The 17,446-nt window shown below is 57.1% G+C and overlaps 1 protein-coding gene across 1 annotated transcript in view; it reads left to right on the top strand.

Moving 5' to 3' along the window:
* INPP5A (inositol polyphosphate-5-phosphatase, 40kDa) overlaps positions 1-17,446 on the top strand; it is a 147,862-nt gene that overhangs the window by 58,279 nt on the left and 72,137 nt on the right. The window contains exons 5-6 of the mRNA XM_011980830.1: positions 4,720-4,772; positions 7,120-7,239. Coding sequence (XP_011836220.1) covers positions 4,720-4,772; positions 7,120-7,239 — 173 coding nt within the window. The remainder of the gene's footprint in view (positions 1-4,719; positions 4,773-7,119; positions 7,240-17,446) is intronic.

The following is a 17,446-nucleotide window of genomic DNA, read 5'->3' as shown; positions in this document are numbered from 1 at the left end:
TCACACACACATGCAACTTCACCCCCCCACACACACGGCTTCACCCCACACACACACACAGCTTCACCCTCACACACACATGCAACTTCACCCCCACACAGACACGCATCTTCACCCCCCACACACATGAGGCTTCACCCCCCCACACACACGCAACTTCACCACCACACACACATATGCAACTTCAACCCCCACACACACACAGCTTCACCCCACATACACACAGGGAACTTCACCCCCACACACGCGCGGCTTCACCCGCACACACACACATGCAACTTCACCCACACACACGTGGCTTCACCCCTCACACACATGCAACTTCACACACACATGCGGCTTCAACCCCCCCACACACCCCGCAACTTCACACAGACACACACGCGTCTTCACCCCTACAGACACGTGGCTTCACCCCCCCACACACACACGCAAGGCTTCACCCTCACACACACATGTCGCTTTACCCACACACACGTGGCTTCACCCACACACACACGTGGCTTCATCCCTCCACACACATAGCTTCATCCCCACACACACGACTTCACCCACACACACGCGGCTTCATACACACGCCACACACACGCACAGCTTCACCCCTCCACACACACACACACAGCTTCACCCCCACACACGCAGCTTCACCCGCATGGGTTCTGAAGGCTCGGCCTGACCTCTGCAGCATCCGGTTCCCGAAGCATGTCAGGCCACCCAGTCCCCCGCAGACAGGAGGTGTCGAGGCACAGAAGATGAGCCGCTGGTGCTCTAGGGGAGTGGTTGTGTATAGAGACGCCTTGGCCTGCAGGGACAGTGCCTTTTCTCCTGGAAAGATGCCTGCCTCCCACTGTGACTATTAGAGGGGCCTCACCTATTTTACTGTAGATTTGTCACCAGTCATACGTCCAGCCTTCTCCCATGGCAGCCCCCATGGGATGAGAGCCCAGCCTTGGGCCCAATGACTGTGGCGTAAATCTGCCAAGGGACCATAGGTGCAGTTCTTAACCTCTGAGCCTCAGTTTCCCTTTCTGGTTGGCCTGAGGGTTGGGTGTGTGCCTGTGTGTCGGGTGCCAGCCCACAGCAGCTACTGGTGCACAGAGCCACACCCTCACAGCTGCCCGGCAACATGGGCTCTGTCCTCCCGTCCTTGTGCCTGAGGCCTCACAGCTGGGACTTGAACCCGGCAGCCCGCAGTCCTGTCTTACCCACTGCCTTGAGGCCCTGGATGCTGCTGGTGTGGATCATGTGCGTGGCTGGGCTGTAGGGGGTGGGTGGTGGCTGTTCCAGGTGGGCGGTCTCTCCGGAAAGCGCAGGCTGGATTGGGATGTGTGGAAGATGGAGGAAGGGCGTCTAGACAGGTGACAGGCAGCTTGTCTGGAGTGCAGGCTGAGTGAAGGGGAGACAGTCCAAGCATCAGGGGGTGTCCCAGTCAGCTGCACTGTCAGCAGGAGCATAGAGCCCACTGTGGGGCATCAGCAGCACCAGCTTCTCCCCACAGCTCAGCTTCCCACTGATGTGTTTCCATGGCAGACACAGTTACCTACGGGAAATGGACACAGAGGCTCCCCAGGGCACATGGCCTCCCTGAGAGAGGAGGCAGACACGTTTGGAATCAGAGACAAGCGTCTGGTGCAGCATGCAGGGAGCCCGTCACCCTGCCACCCCACCATAGAGCTCCGTGGGTCGTCTGGGCATGGCGCCGCGCAGCAGCCAGACCAGTAGCCTGGGGACGCCTTGGCCAGCCTCCAGGAGCTTTGGAGCAGCCCCTGTTGTTTGGCAAGCAGGGCGGCCTGAGCACGGCAGGGGATGTGGGCTCAGTACCAGGGCCAGCTCGTGGTGTGAGGACAGATCCTCCTCAACAAGTAGAGCCACAGCCTGGCTCCAAGTGCGTGGCCAGGCTGGGAGGAGTGTACAGGTAGTCTCTGTACCTTCTGCTCAATTCTTCTGGAAGCCTAAAGCTGCTCTGAAAAATAAAGCCTATTACTTCTTTAAAAGTCTGCTTACCTGGGGCCTGGGACTTTACAGGTGAGGGAAGAAGGACCAGCCCTGGAAGGAGGAAGCTCAGAGCCACCTGTGGACCCTGAGGGTGCATCTGTGGGTGCCTAAGTATCACTGGGGAGCAGAGACCCCAGACCTTTTACGATGCTGGGTGGGGCAGCCATGGAACTGCACAGGTGAGGAGGAGGGGCCTCTCACTCTCCAGGAGACTGCAAACCAAGAACGTCTATGAGACGAGCAGACACCAGAATACAGATTCACCCTAAATAAAGTTGATTTCATGGGAAAAGCTGACAGACTTTAAGTATGTTTAAATTGCTCAAAGTGATAAGTGAAAGATAGGGTTCATTAAAAATGTTATTCAATTAAAACAGAAATAAAGCAAGAAAAGGGAATATGAAGAAGAACCTGTAGAAACAGTAAACATTCTGCATTAGAAATTACAGAACAGATTCTAGACTAGATGTGGTCAAAGAGAGAATCAGAGAATTAGACAATGTCATCAAGGAGTTCATCTAAACATAGCCAAGACAGACAAAGATTTGTGTGTGTTTGGTTGTTTGTATGTTTTTTATTTTTATAGGAAAGAGCAGTTAAAAGACATAAAGACTATTAAGAGGCTCAGATACACCCAAAGTAAATTCCAGAAAGAAGCAATGGGGAGCAGTGGTGGAAGTGATAAGGGGAAATTTTTAGAAATTTAATTCCCCAGCACAATTTGGACACAGAGCAGGATATATAAAAATAAACCCGTACCTGCATGGCATTCAAGCTTCAGAATATTGATGACAAAGAGAAAAACTTTAAAACAGCCGGAGAGAGGAAAACGTACATTCAGAGGATTCACAGTTTGTGTGCTGGGTGCCGCTTACAGCAGTGGTGGATCCAGAGCGCAGGGGAAGAACGCAGTGTGTGGGAAGGGTTGACTGGCTTCAGCATCACCCCCATCAGCGTGTGGGGCTTGGAATTTCCCTTCTTGAGCATGGGTGGGAGCACTTAGGGAGGGGGCAGGGAGCGCTTGAGGTGGGGGCAGGCAAAGAAGGGCCTCACACCTGGGAATCCACAGCCCTAGAGCCCTGCCCAGGAGGGAGCTGGGGGGGGATGCTGTGCTAGAGGGAGACGGGGAGAAGGAGACGGGGCTGCAGGGGCCACTGTGCCACCAGGTGCCACCAAGGCCAGGTGAGATGAAGGGCGAGTGTCTGTAGGAGTTTGCCTGTGGAGGCTGTGGTGACCTTGCAGAGAGCATTTGGGCAGCTGTTGTCCGGCACGTACGCATACTGGGGGAGCCAAGGGGTTCGGTGGCCCGTGGGGAGGTGGGGTCAAAGGGAGAGCCTCTGACCTCTGCACTCTCTGTGTTAGATAGAGGGAGTGCGCCATGCCGGACCCTTCCTTCACGGGTGTTTCGTCCGCAGTTAACTCCAGATTCCCATCTGCTTTCATCTCCTCGGCAGACCTCAGGGCGTGATGGAGGAGACGGGGTCTTCCCTGACCTGTTTTCCTTCTCCACCAGCCCGCGAGCACCAAGAACACCAGCCCCTGTCCACCGTCTGCCCCCGATGGTGCCAGGCCTGTGGCTGCTGCTGGGAACGGAATGGGTGGTGCCCTGCCCTGGTGGCTGCCATTCCCCCGCCACTGCCTGAAGCGCTTTGCTTTTTGGACCTTGGACTCGACTCTGTCAGCCTCCTCCCAGTGCCTTCTGTGATTTTCAAGGGTTTCCCAAGAGGCCTAGGCTGTGAAGCTACCTGTTCTGCATGGCTGTTTAAATTAAAATTAATGCAGATAAAGTGGAATCTAAAATTCAGTTCTTGAGTCACACACTTCGCATGCTCAGTGGCCGTGGTGGCTGGCCACTGCTGTACTGGGTGGCCCAGCAGAGGAACCTGCTGTGGTGGGAGGTGGGAGGACAGGAGGGCCTCCATGCCATCTCGAGGGGAGCCCTGCCACCTCTTAAAGAACCCCCCTCTTTGGACTTTCATGCCGGTGACTGTTTCACCTTGAATTTGAGGAGTACTTTCAGACCAGAGCTCAGGCTCCACGATCGGTGGCTCTGCTGGGTGGTGGGGATCAGTGCGCGGCATCGGTGGGTGGGAGGTATTGGTGGGTGTGCGGCATCGGTGGGTGGGAGGCGTCGGTGGGTGGGAGGCGTCGGTGGGTGGGAGGCATCAGTGGGTGATGGGGATCAGTGCGCGGCATCGGTGGGTGGGCGGCATCAGCGGGTGGGAGGCATCGGTGGGTGGGCGGCATCAGTGGGTGGTGGGGATCAATGAGAGGCCACACACAGTCTTAGGGTGGGCAGCTTACCCACTGTCCAGGACGCCTGGCTGGGTGCAGCTACTCACGTCTTCCCTGTGGTCCAGCCGAGGGCGGCCCTGTGTGCCTTGAGCTCCCTGCTCAGCGAGCATCTGTGGTGACTGGTTTCCCTGCATCTGCTCTCACACCGGGGCACGGGGCTCACAAGCAGCAGGCTGGCATGTTTCTTCATATCTTCCCCCCGCCCACCCCAGGCTGAGCATCACCAGCCCCTGCAGGCGTCTCTGTGCAAAGCCCCACTTGAGGACGGGTGCACAGCTCAGTTTTCTGTAGCACGGCACCATCAGTGCTGAAAGAACACTGCTGTTTTTCAGTTGGAAAGCGTCTCCTGTGTCCCTTAGGTGTGTGGGACCCACGTGTTGCTCTTGCCTGCTTACTCCGGCTCATTCATGTGACGTGTTTATTTTTCAGTGCAAATGGTCAAGAAAAGGCTTCATCCGGACAAGGTGGTGCATTGCAGACTGGTACGTGGTGTCTCTCTCTGCTTTGTCAATTTCCATAACGTTTCTTACACTTTTATATCTTGCACAAGCGGTGTGTTCCCTCACACCTCATTGGAGGCTCTACTGATTTTGTGTGAGGACCCCCAGCTGCCTGACCCCCACCTGCCACTCTGACCTTTTTTGTTCACAGCGATGCATTTGGAGCATTGTCACTGTTCCCTGTAAGTCAAACATCTGGGTGCCCAGTGCCCGTGGAGACACAGTGACGGCCCCAGTCCCTCCCCACAGCTGGAGAGTTCTGCTGGCCAGAGCCCGCTGCACAGGGAAGTCAGCAGGGAGGCCCCCTAGTACCGGCACCCCGTGGCTGCCCAGTGAGATGGTGTAAGAGCCGCCTGGCAGCCTGGTCTACCAGCAGGCCGAGCACAGACGTAGCGGAGCCTGTGTCTCATCCACGTATCCTCCGGCCTGGCCTTTCTGTGGTGAAGACGTTCTCGATAGCGCCGCCCCACCTTTTCTGCATGATAAGAAACAGAAACCTGTTATCTGCTTTCCTAAGGTGGCTTCCAGGTGGCTCCCCAGCCTGTCCCTCCAGCCATCACATCTCATTTGAATACTGTTTTTATTTTCCTCTCATGGATTTTCCAAAACTTCACTGCCTGATTATCTGCTGCTGTGTAACAGATCGCCCTAAACTTAGCAGCTTTAAAAAACACGTACGAGGCCGGGCGCGGTGGCTCACACCTGTAATCCCAGCACTTTGGGAGGCCAAGATGGGTGGATCACAAGGTCAGGAGATCGAGACCATCCTGGCTAACCCGGGGAAACCCCATCTCTACTAAAAATACAAAATTTAGCCGGGCGCGGTGGCGGGCGCCTGTAGTCCCAGCTACACGGGAGGCTGAGGCAGGAGAATGGCGGGAACCCGGGAGGCGGAGCTTGCAGTGAGTGGAGATTGCGCCACTGCACTCCAGCCTGGGCAACAGAGCGAGACTCCATCTCAAAAAAAACAAAAAAAACAAAAAAAAAACCACGTACGAGGTCATGGCTGTGAGCGTCTCAGGACCCAGGAGTGGCTTTTCTGGGGCTCTGGCCCTGGTCACCCTGGGGCTTCCAGAGGACCCATCTCCAAGCCCACTGGGGCTGTGGGTTTCTGCCCCTCCCTTCGAGCCTCTCCCTGGGGCTGCTCAGGGCAGGACATCCCCAGGAGGAGTCCAGAGAGTGAGGGGGATGGAGGGAGGCAGGGGGAGGCTGGGGAGAAGGGAGGGGGAGGGGGAGGAGGAGAGAAGGGGAGAGGGAGGGGGAAAAGAAGGAGGTGGGGGAAGAGTGAGAGAGAAGGGTAGGAGAGGAGAGTGGGGAGGGGGAGGGGAGGAGAGGAGGAGGGAGGAAGGAGGGGAGAGAAAGAGGAAGAGGAGGGAGGAGAGGAGGAGGGAGGAAGGAGGGGAGAGAAAGAGGAAGAGGAGGGAGGGGGAGGACAGAGGTTGCTGAGAAGGAGCCGTGGTCCTGTGCCTACCCCAGACAGTGCGGGCTGCCAGGCCGCCCTTTGCTTTTGGTCACAGGGAACAGTCTTGGCATGGTGTGGGGGCACACGGGGCACGTTCACCAGGCAGCGTCACTGGGGTCACTGTGGCAGCTGGACCACAGGCTGAAGGAGGGCAAGGCCTCCTGCACACGCTCATTCCTGGTGCCTCCTGGTAGGGAGACAGGGCTGGGTCTTGGAGCCTGTGGAGGACATGTGGGCTGTGAGGGCTTTGTGGGACAGTGTCCAGACCGTGCCGAGCCCTGCACTGACCTTCCCTGGTGAGGGGACACGTCCTTGCCAGCTGAAGGTGCTGAGGGTCCCCTGCAGTGTGACAGAGGCCCAGGCCTTGATCAGGCCCTGCCAAGTCCACGTGCCTGGAGGCCAGTAGCCGGCCGACGGGGCTTCCCAAGGGTCTTCCCTTTGGGAGTGAAATGAGGCACTCTTCTCGCCTGTCCCTGTGCCGTCCACCCTGCCTTACGGGGTCCCCGATGGGTGCAGCCGGCAGCCCTGGGCAGCTGAGGCTGAGGCTGAGGGGTGGCCCTTCCTCTTAGCTTAGCCATCAGGGAGAGTTTCCAGAGTCACCTGTAGTTTTTCTCTTTCAAGAAAAATAGCTCACTTTTTAGTTGCCCAGAGTAACTGCATTTGTAAAGATGTATTCAGACTTCGCTGGAGGTTTCCTGTCCACTGGCCTTGTCGGCAGACAGGTGGGTGGACAGGTGCCCGGCCTCGGGTGGCTCCGCACGGCGGGGGCCAGTGCAGGTCTCACCCTCCCGGGGCTCCTTGGGAGAATGAGGTGTGACCCGGAGGCTCCGGCCCTTAGTGACGTGTCCTTTTCTCTTTTGGTTGTAGTGCCTTTGACTTGGTGAATATCCATCTTTTCCATGATGCTTCCAATCTGGTCGCCTGGGAAACAAGCCCTTCCGTGTACTCGGGAATCCGGCACAAGGCACTGGGCTACGTGCTGGACAGGTGGGTGTGGGCCGGCAGGTAGGTGTGCTAGGCAGGTGGGTGTGGGTGGACAGGTGGGTGGGGTGGGCAGGTTGGTGTGGATGGAGAGGTAGGTGTGGGTGGGCAGGCAGGTGTGAGTGGAGAGATAGGTATGGGTGGGCAGGTAGGTGTGCTGGGCAGGCAGGTGTGCTGGGCAGGTATAGGTATGGGTGGAGAGGTAATTGTGGGTGGACAGGTGGGTGGGTGGGCAGGTCGGTGTGTCCACCCACCCCTGTTGGCCACTGGAAAGGCTGTGCCCGCTCTGGGAGACACACTCTGCTCTGTGCTTGCTGATTTGCTGATGGCCCTTACTGAAGTTGCCCCATGGAGGTGGCAGAGCCCCCAAGCCCTGTCCACAGGCTGGAGCTGCACCCTCACCATGGACTTGGATGGGGATGGCTTCACTTTCTCTCTGAGTTTTTTGTGGGGAAGATGAGAAAACGGTGCCATGGGGTGCTGTGGTGGGAGGTGAATAGGACACTGAAGAGTCAGTGGGAGCGTGGGGGCCACCTCCACCTGTGCCTGGGCCCCTGCCCCCCAGTGCTCCAGGCCGCTCCACCGGTGATGCTGTGGAGATGACGGCTGTCACTGGGCAGCAGGGGACCCCCATTGGTGGGATGTGTCTGATCTTGGGACCCGTGTCCCTCCCCATCTACAGCTGGGCCTTTTGCTGAAGCTCAGGCCCCACAGCCAGGCGGCCTGGGTTTATTCTCTGCCTGTTCCAGTTAGGCCCCATATGGAAACCTTTCCCGCCAGCACCCCCATGGTTGACAAGACAGTGCTCCATCAGCTTGGGCTTGCATCAGTGACGAACACAGGCCTGAGAGCGTACTGTGTTCGTCACCCCAGGGTGGTCCCTGATTTCCACCTGAACCCCATTCTGCTCCCCAGAGGGCCCCTGACCTGAACCCCTGCCCGGCCCCCGCGCGTGCAGAATGCCGAGTTGCACTCCCGAATAAGCTGCGAGGGCCTGGAGCTGCCCTGCACCTCGCTGGCCTTCCAGCAGCTAGCCTCCTCAGACCCCGACCTTCTGTTCCTGGGGCCAGCCCCTCCCACCCACACCTGCCTCACCCTGGGCTTGTGCCGAGCAGAAGGACTGAGTCATTCCCAGGCCACCACCATTCCTGGGGCACTCACAACTGCCTGGGGCTGCACAGGCAGAGGCAGGAATTGGGGGGGCACTGAGGTCTGAACCCAGAGAGGGAGGAGGCTGGGCAGGGCCTAGTACTCTCTGAGTCTTTGGGAGGCTTCCTGGGGAAGACAGTGGGAGGGGCAGTCCATGTGGAGGGGGACATGGGTGGGGCCTCTGCCCCTGAGTCATGTGTGGTATGTGGCCAGCGCCATCAGATTCTCAAGAGCAGGAGTGGGAGAGTCCTGTGAGAGGCATCCCCTGGGGACTGTGTGGAGTACATTTCTACCCAAGCAAGCCCCGTGTCCTGAAGGGTCCCTAAGGCAGGTGGGGTCATGAAGGAGAACAGCAGCCAGCAGGTCCCTGCCTCCTAACAGCGCCTTTTAAGGATAGTGTTCAGTTAGCATGTGTGTGCCTGTGCTTGCATGCATGCACCCACACACGCATACACCTGCACACATGCACCCACATACACCTGCACTCACATGCACCCACATACACCCGCACTCACATGCACCCACACACGCATACACCCACACTCACATGCACCGACACACGCATATACCTGCACTCACAAGCACCCACACATGCATACACCTGCATACACCCACACTCATATGCACTGAGTGTACACACCTTGTGTGCATGCAATTATGCATGTGTATGATTTTGTGTGTCTGCATACATGTACATGCATGTGCATGTATGAGCATTTGTGGGGGTTGTGTGGGGGTGGGTGTGCGTGCATCTGCACGTGTATGTGTTCGTGTGTGCATGTGTGTGTGCATTTGTGGATGCTGGTGTGTGCATGTGTGGGTGCATGAGTGCATATATATGTGTGTGCACACGTGTGGGTGTGTGTGGGTGCATGTGTGGTGTGGGTATGTGTGTGGGTACATGTCTATTTGGGTGTGTGCATGCTTGCAGGGGTGTGTGGGGGTTGCATTGTGTGTGCACACATGGGCACATGTGAGTGCACTTGTGTGGGTACATGAGAGTACGGGTGTATGTGAGTGTGGGTGTATGCATGTGTGGATGCATGGGAGTGCGGGTGTATGCGGGTGTGGGTGCATGTGGGTGTATGCAGGTGTGGGTGCATGTGTGGTGTGGATGTGTGTGGGTACATGTCTGGGTGTGTGCACGCCTGCAGGGGTGTGGTGGTTGTATTGTGTGTGCATACGTGGGCACATGTGATTGCACTTGTGTGGGTGCATGTGAGTACGGGTGTGAGTGCAGGTGTATGCATGTGTGGATGCATGTGAGTATGGGTGTATGTGAGTGTGGGTGTATGTGGGTGTGGGTGCATGTGAGTGTGGGTGTATGCAGGTGTATGCATGTGTGGGTGCTTGCGAGTGCGGGTATATGCGTGTGTCAGTGCATGTGAGTGTGGGTGTATGCGTGTGTGGGTGCATGTGAGTGCGGGTGTATGTGGGTGCATGTGAGTGCAGGTGTATGTGGGTGCATGTGTGCAGGTGTATGCGTGTGTGGGTGCGAGTGTGGGTGCATGAATGTATGGGTGCCTGTGTGTGGGTGGCTTCATGTGCATATGTGCATGTGTCTTGCTTGTGTGGCTGTGTGTGGGTGCGTGCGTGTAGGTGCATGTATCTGCGTATTTGGATGTGTGCAGGGGTGCACTGATGCATGTGTGCATGCATGTGGGGGGGCTTATGTATAGGTGCATATGTGTACACTTGTGTGGGGGTACATGTGTGGATGTGTATGCGTGTGTGGGTGTGCATGTGCCTCAGAGTGTGCATGTGTGTGGGTGTGTGCATGCATGGGTGTGGGCGTGTAGGTGTGTGTGGGTGCATGCGGATCTGTGTGGATGCATGTGTGCTAGGGTGTATGCGTGTGTGTGTGCATGTGGGTGTGTGTGTGCATGTGGGTGTGTGTAAAGGTGTGTATATGTGGGGGGAGCATGTGCACCTGGGTGTGGATATGTGTGCAGGTACGTGTGGGTATGTGTGCATGCAGGTTGTGGGTGTGTGGAGTGCATCTGTGGGTGTGTGCACGTGTGTGTGTGCGGGTGTGGGTGTGCACACATGTGTGCACAGGTGTAGGTGCGTGTGCACGTAAGTGTGTACCTGTCATAGCTCAGCACTGTGCATCCTGAGGAAGGGGTGGAAGGCTGGATTCTCCAGTGGGTGCTGCTCCAGGGGGAGCTGGAGCTGGTGGGGCCCCTCCTGAGCGCTGGCTCCGTCTGCTGCTGTGGAGAGTGTGGCCTGCATGGCTCCTTGCCTGCTGCCTTCACGATCCTCCCAGGTTCCCCACAGGGCTCTGCACAAGGAGTCTGGGGTGGGCCCCCATCCCTGTGCTGTTATTAGCAGGTATATGGCCGTGGTTCTCCTCTGCATCTGGCCCCTGCTGAGGGCCCTGAGTCGTGGCCCCTTATCCCCTCTGACCGCCCCTGACCTCCGTCTCCAGAGTGATGGAGCCCTGGTTCCCTGCCACTAGCCTGGTCGAAGAAGAGGGGTGGCAAATGCAGGGCTTGGGTGCCGCTGTGCTCGTGGCCACGTTCTGAGGCCGGCCCTCAGCCCTGTGCACGGCCACGCCCTCTGCAGGGGACCTGTCCGGCCTCCCGGGTATCTCTGGAGCTGGCACTGATACCGAGGCAGGGACAGGTCTGAGCCCGGGGACTGTGCTCTCGACCGCCCACTGTGGGGAAGCAGCACAGGTGGGGGATGGGGGCCTGGGGCTTTGTCAGCCACAAAGTGACTGATGACCGCCTGTGCCCTGGGCGCCCTCCCTGGACAGCATATCAGTCGCCCAGGGAGAAGGGCCTCACCCACAGGAGCGGCGCGGTTCTTCCTGCCTGATCAGCCCTCAGCTTCCAGGCCCCAAGCGTCTCGGGGACCTCCCACGGAGCCCCGGAGCAGGGAGGGCCCTGGCGTGTCTGCTGTTGGGTCTTGGTGACAGCGGTTAGGTTGTCAGCATGGCATGGCATTAAAATGTGTCATCGCCCCTTGCTGCCATGGCTCCGCGGCCTCAAGAAAGCAGCCTTTGGGCTTTTGGGCCACTTTTCTGCGTCTCTGCATTCCCATGAATGGCTCCTGCGGCGCGCTCAGCCAGCCGCAGATCCGGACCTCCGCGGCGTGGGGCGGGCCGCGCAGCACAAAGGGAGGCTCTGTCGGAGTCGGGAACAATGGGCCGCCCTTTCACCGCTGCTGCTAACCTCTTGGCAGCCACCAGCAGACCGCATTCTGCTGTGCGGATCGGGCAGGACAATGCCGCGCGGCCTCTGAATGGACGCTGCCACCAGCGGGGCCCCATTCAGGGCGTTGGGAACCGGGCGCACATTGTCTGCCCCGCAGGGAGACAGCGAGGAGGCTCCTGCAGCCTCTTCCTGGTTTAATCTCCCGGCGCGGCTTCCCAGGTCCGTGTCCCTATCAGCTGCAGGGCCGGCAGCGCCAGGCCCAGGAGGGAGGGCGGTTCCCAGCCCTGGAGGAGGGTGCCGGCGGGGTTAAAACCCAGAGGCACCAGTAGGACCTTCACACCATTCCTCTAAACCTAAAGTCATTCCAGAGTAGGAAGATGATTGTAAAACAACTGAGAGACAAACTCCGAGTTCAGGTCTTCAGAAGCGGCCCCAGGGCAAGTGCTGCGGGGTGCCTGCCACCACCACACCGGTCCCAGGGCTGCCGGTCAGGGCTCTGCCGGACTTCTTATCACAGATGCGAACCTTTACTTTTTTGTGTGTAATTTTTGAAATTGTTGCTGTCAACCTCTTGTTATGAGAAGTTTAAAAAGTAGACAAACCCCTAATGAGTGAAGAGTACCAGGCTCTGGGCAGGTGTTGGCGGCATCTGTGCCAGTCTGGGGTCCTGGACCCTGGGCGAGGCCGGGCCGTGCACACCCTTGTGTGGCTCTGAGAGGCACCGAGCACTCAGCCCATGTTGGGGGCAGCCCCGGTCCCTCTCCTGGACACAGAGGTCAGCCCTTGGGGGGCATCTGGGGGCGGAGCCAGAGGTGCACGCCAGCCTTCCTAGGCACCATCCACTGACGCGTCCTGAAACCTTCCTGAGCTTTCAGCTGGGAAGGAGATTTTCCCATAAGTGACAGGACTCTTTGTCTCCCCTCTGAAATGTGGCCTGGCCTAGTTCAACAGAAACATTTTACATTACAACTGTGAAATCTCGGCATAAAGCACCCCTTTGTCCCCCCATTATTTTCTCACAAATACAGTCCATTGTCATGGCGCTGAAGTTAATTTGATCAACATTGGGACATTTAACTTTTATGTCCAGTCTAAAGAGTTGTTTCATGCTCATTTTGGGCATTCAAAGGAAATGATTGCCAGAAAAATAATGTTCTTCTGAACAATTCCAAGCAATTAGTTTCCCAGGGAGAGGCGATGTGATGCCCGCGCCCCCGGCCCCGCTTTGTGGCTTTATGGAGGGCCATCAGTTAGCTGTCAGCCGCTCAAAGAGCCCCCAACCTAAATGTTTCTCTTTAGACGTTCCCAGAACTTGCCTTGCTGTGCAGCCAGTAAAGAAAAGCTGCTGCGTCTCCAGGCAAAGGCAAACTCGGCACTAAAGATCTGGGTCACCCCGAGTGCTCCTGGCCACAGGGCTGGCTCTCGCGCTCCTTACACTCTCGCTGGCCTCGGAGAACAGCTCGCAGGCTCTTGCTGGTCGTGGGCTCGTCCTGATCAGGCTCTCTTAGGTTTGGAGACCTCAGGGTGGCCGAGGTCATGGGTCTGCGGAGCCCACCAGGCACCCTGTGGTGTCCCTCCGCATGCCTGCCCAGGACTCCTGGCAGCACAAACTTGTGCCCTCTGCCTTTCCGCTGCTGTGAAGCCCGCTGCCTCTGTCCCACGTTAGCCTCTCCAGGGTGTGGTCGGTCCAGCTGCTGCCCAGCAGGAGGGGCTCCTTACGCCTGTGCTTCAGTTGATCCGTGGGCTGCGATCTTTATTTTGTTGAACACAGAGTCAAGCGCCAAGAAAGGCGGTGCCGCTATGCAGGGGCAGCACCTGCACCCAGCCACGCACCCTGCACGTTCTCCGCATGTTTCCTTTCCTTAAGAAACAAACCATGTGGACCCGCAGGTGCCCCGTCCTCCGTCCTGAACCCCACCCTGGCCCCCAGCATCAGCCTGAATTCAGCACCCATCACTCCTTTGCAGCTTTCTGGCCTCTTGTGACACAGGCACGGATGTTTCGGTACTTTTATTATGTGCCAGCATGGAGGCGAGCGTCAACATTGCCGTGACGTGTGTGTGTGGTTTATGTCTTTACACATGTCAGTACCTATGACCAACGTGTTCAGCATCATGTGAACGGAGTCCGCTGGACGTCTCCGCGACCTCCAGCCATGGTGCTCGGTCATGGGACTCGCTGCCGGCTGTCTGGAGAGCGTTTGGGTGGTTCCCGGCCCTTCGGTGGCAGACAGGACGATGCCTGTGCTGGGCCATGGGGGCCGTGTGTCTCCACTGCTGCTGGTCCTTTCCACACCCTGAACTCCAGCATCACCACTGGCATCTCAGCCCTTGGTGGTGTGTTTTCTGCTAACTGGGGAGGAGTGGGGGGTCCTGGAGGTTGAGGCACTTCTGTGCCGCACGTTTTTGTGGTTTATGGCGATGTCCGAGCAGAGTTGGAGAGGATGGGTCTCAGAGTGAGAAAAAGAAAAGTAAAACAGCGATGCTCCGTGTGGAGAGTGTGAGAACGGTGGCTGCCGAGGGAAAGCCCTGCACAGCCCTCCTGCCGCCCTGCACGGGGCTCCCCGCACAACCCCGCCCAAGAGCACTTGATGTGGGAATGGACCATCGAAGGGAGTGTGGGCTTTAAAAGGTGCCAGACACTGAGGAGGCACATGCCGCTGGGGCCCAGGATCCCCCCAGCCCTGAGACTGAGGCCCAGGGCCCGTCCTAGCCCCGCCCGCTGCGACACAACTCTGTGGCAGGGCTTCACAGCCCACCTTAGTTCTCAGTCTGAGATCTGAGTTCTGGTGACGGCTTGTAGACAGCGGCCTTCTCACTGCGTCCTCACGTGGGGGCAGGAGGGAGGGAGGGAGAGCTGCTGGTGTCTTCCTCTTTTACAAGGACACCCTTCCTCTTACATCAGGGCCGCGCCTCCCACCCCACCCCGTGACCTCAGGTGCTGGCCGCTAAAGGGTTGGGGCTCTGAGGCTGGGACTTGGTGGGGAAGTCGGGGGGCCTTTGGGTGCAGCTCTGGGGATCAGTAGGTTGGTCAAGGAGCTTCCCCAAGGGCAGTGGTTGCTGCGACTCCACCGAGTGAGCAGCCAGGCCGCCTCAGGCACTCTGGGGGCTCTGCTAGCCCTGAGGCTGACCCTGCTGCTTCAGCACGTCCAGCCACCTGCCCGGGTTCTGCCTGGGGACGCCTTAGCCGGCTGTCTTGCAGGTTCTGTGGTACCTGGGTTCTGCCTGGGCGTGCCATAGGCAGCCGTCTTGCTGGGTTCCGTGGTGCTGGGATATTCACCCTGAGGGCTTGAGGCTTCAGGGGGGCAGAGCTCACGGTGGGTGGAGTAAAAAGTGAAGTCAGGAAAAATAGTCCAGCAGTTTCTAGGAAGGTAAAACTAAACAGGCTGGTGTGTTTATTTTGGGGGGATGAGTTTGTTTAAAGTGGCTTAAATACATCTGCGGTGAACCATGCAATGAGATGTTTATGATTAAGAGAAACTTTTAAGCGATTCAGTAACTAAAATATTCTCAGTAGTTTTAGTAATTTTATATTGTTGATGTTTTTGCTTGTGTAAAGTTGTTTGATCGGAGAATGTGGTCTCTACCATAGCAGAGAAACAAACCAACTTTAATAGATTCCCAATTGTACACACCCTAAGCCTTTAAAAGTACAGCGCCAAAGGTTTCAGCTACCTTTGGTTTCAGTGGTTAGAAAAAAAAAAAAAAAGAAGAAAGAAAAAAACCAACTCCTGGCACGGTAGGTGTCCTGGAGGAGAGAGGATGAGTGTCTCGTGGCCAGTTTGCTTCCCACACTACACTAGCTCCACGGAAAAAAAACTTGCCCCGTGCGAGGCTGATAGTTTTTAGGGCCCCAGTGGGCCGCCGATGGCGCTGTCCCGCCGCCTCCCTGTCACTGTGGGGTCTCCCAGTGTTCCAGGCCCCAGCAGCCTCGCGCCAGGTTCCCACTGCTGTGTTAGGGAAGCGCCCGCTGTTGGAAATGTGTTTCAGAACGTTCAGCCCGGGACTCTCCCAAAGTCTTTACTCTGCGGTGTCGTGAGGTCGCAGTTGTCCCGGAGACCGTGGACGAGCCCCCCACGCCCTCGCGGGGGGCAGCTGCTGGGACGACGAGGCAGCCCCTCCTCCCAGTGCCTCCGTCGTGTAATGAGACCACTTGTCAAAACAGAGAGAGACACCATTTTCAAGGCCTAAAAAATTGATTTTTATGGCTCTTCTTGTAATTCTCTTTTTGAATTAGGCACATGATATTGATGTGGGCCTACGTTTTAATCATAATAGCTACTGACAAGGTAATTAATTTTAGAACAACTCTTTTTTTTTCTCCTGCTCCAAATGGCACTATATTGAAATTGAAAGTGAGCTCTGGGAGGGCAGCGGGGCTGGTACTCAGGTGATTGCCTCGGCCGTGACAGCCCCTTCGTCTTGCGGCCGCCGTGCGCCCTTTAGAGGCAGCTGCGGTTATTAATGGGCTCAGGCTGTTCTGTCAGCAGAGCAGGGCAAGGAAGTGTGCTCCAGTTTAGGGTTTTAATGATGATCCTGCAGGACTCCAGACAGGACGATGACGCTGTGTCTCCAGGGCGTTGCAGGCCCACGTGGTGCGTCGCCCGGCGGCTTTCTTGGGAAGCAGGAGCAGCCAGGCCTGGGCAGGGCCTCCTGTGAGGGCAGCACCCCAGAGTCCTGAGAGAGAAAACTCTGTCAGTGGAGTAAGGGCCAGCCCAGGAGGCCGCGTTTCCTCTCTCTCCGCACTGGGGGACTTAGTCAAGTTTGTTCCGTCAGGGTTCTGCTGTGCGTTTAGCCGAGTGCGGCCGCGTCTGCTCCTATGACAGCAGCTCAGGTGCTTGACCATGTGGGGACGGCTTGGTATCTTGTGGTCTCGCCTACACCTGGGCTTGGCTGGCTGCATCCTGCCCGCTGGCCTGTGGGCATTGCCGCCCTCCCTCGGGAGCCTCCGTGCCCCGGGCTGCCGCTCTCCTGCAGACTCAGAGCTCAGGGCCCTCTGTCTTCCTCCACGTACCCTCCCAGTCTGTGCTCATGGGACACAGGTTCCTCCACGCACCCTCCCAGCTTTCTGTGCTCACGCGACACAGGAAGCGCTTCCCTTTCTCCCGGGCAGAGCTTGGGGCTCGTTTAAGCAAATCACACTAGAATAGATCAAATTTGTTACAACTGAGACTTAACGTAAACTGGAAGGCATTCCAATTAAAAAGATAAGCAAGCTTTTTGTGGGCTTTGCCAAGCCAAGCTCTAGCAATTAACAGGCAAGAGGAGCATGAAATAGCTGGGACCATTTTTGAAAGAACTGTCAACAAGAAGGACTTCCCTAGAAAAAGTTGTATTAATTAAAAGCATGCAGGAATTGATTTTTAAAAAAAAGATCTGCAGAAAAGAATAGATTGTCTCAAAAAGACCCATGCCGTTGGGAATGTTGTGTTGTGATACAGACTTGGTGGGAAGACGGGGCACGTTGAATAAGTGGTGCCGATCAATTGACCATCCACTTGGGAAATCGATAGACTTAGATCCCTGCTCTACACCGTAATTCCGCATGGATTAAAGGATAACCCTTAAAACTCTGCCATAAAGATGAAGGTGGGGGTTGTGTGCCCGTGTGGGGGCTGGGGCAGGCATCTCAGCCACAGGGGAAACTGATACATGTGACTATATGGAAATTAAAACTTCTGCCTGACAGAAGCCACCACGGGCAAAACGGAAAGGCCGATCCCAGGATGCCAGGAGCATATGCCGTGTTCACCGCAGACGAGGGTTACTCTCCGCAGACAGACGAGGGTTACTCTCTGCAGACGGGGGTTACTCTCTGCAGACGGGGGTGACTCTCCGCAGACAGACGGGGGTTGCTGTCCACAGATGGGGGTTACTCTCCGCAGACGGGGGTTGCTCTCCGCAGAC

The sequence above is a fragment of the Mandrillus leucophaeus genome, unplaced genomic scaffold (genome assembly GCF_000951045.1).
Source record: "Mandrillus leucophaeus isolate KB7577 unplaced genomic scaffold, Mleu.le_1.0 Scaffold219, whole genome shotgun sequence".
In the NCBI taxonomy this organism is placed as follows: Eukaryota; Metazoa; Chordata; class Mammalia; order Primates; family Cercopithecidae; genus Mandrillus; species Mandrillus leucophaeus.
Note: the sequence above shows the minus strand (reverse complement) of the source record. Positions and strands in the feature narration are given on the sequence as shown.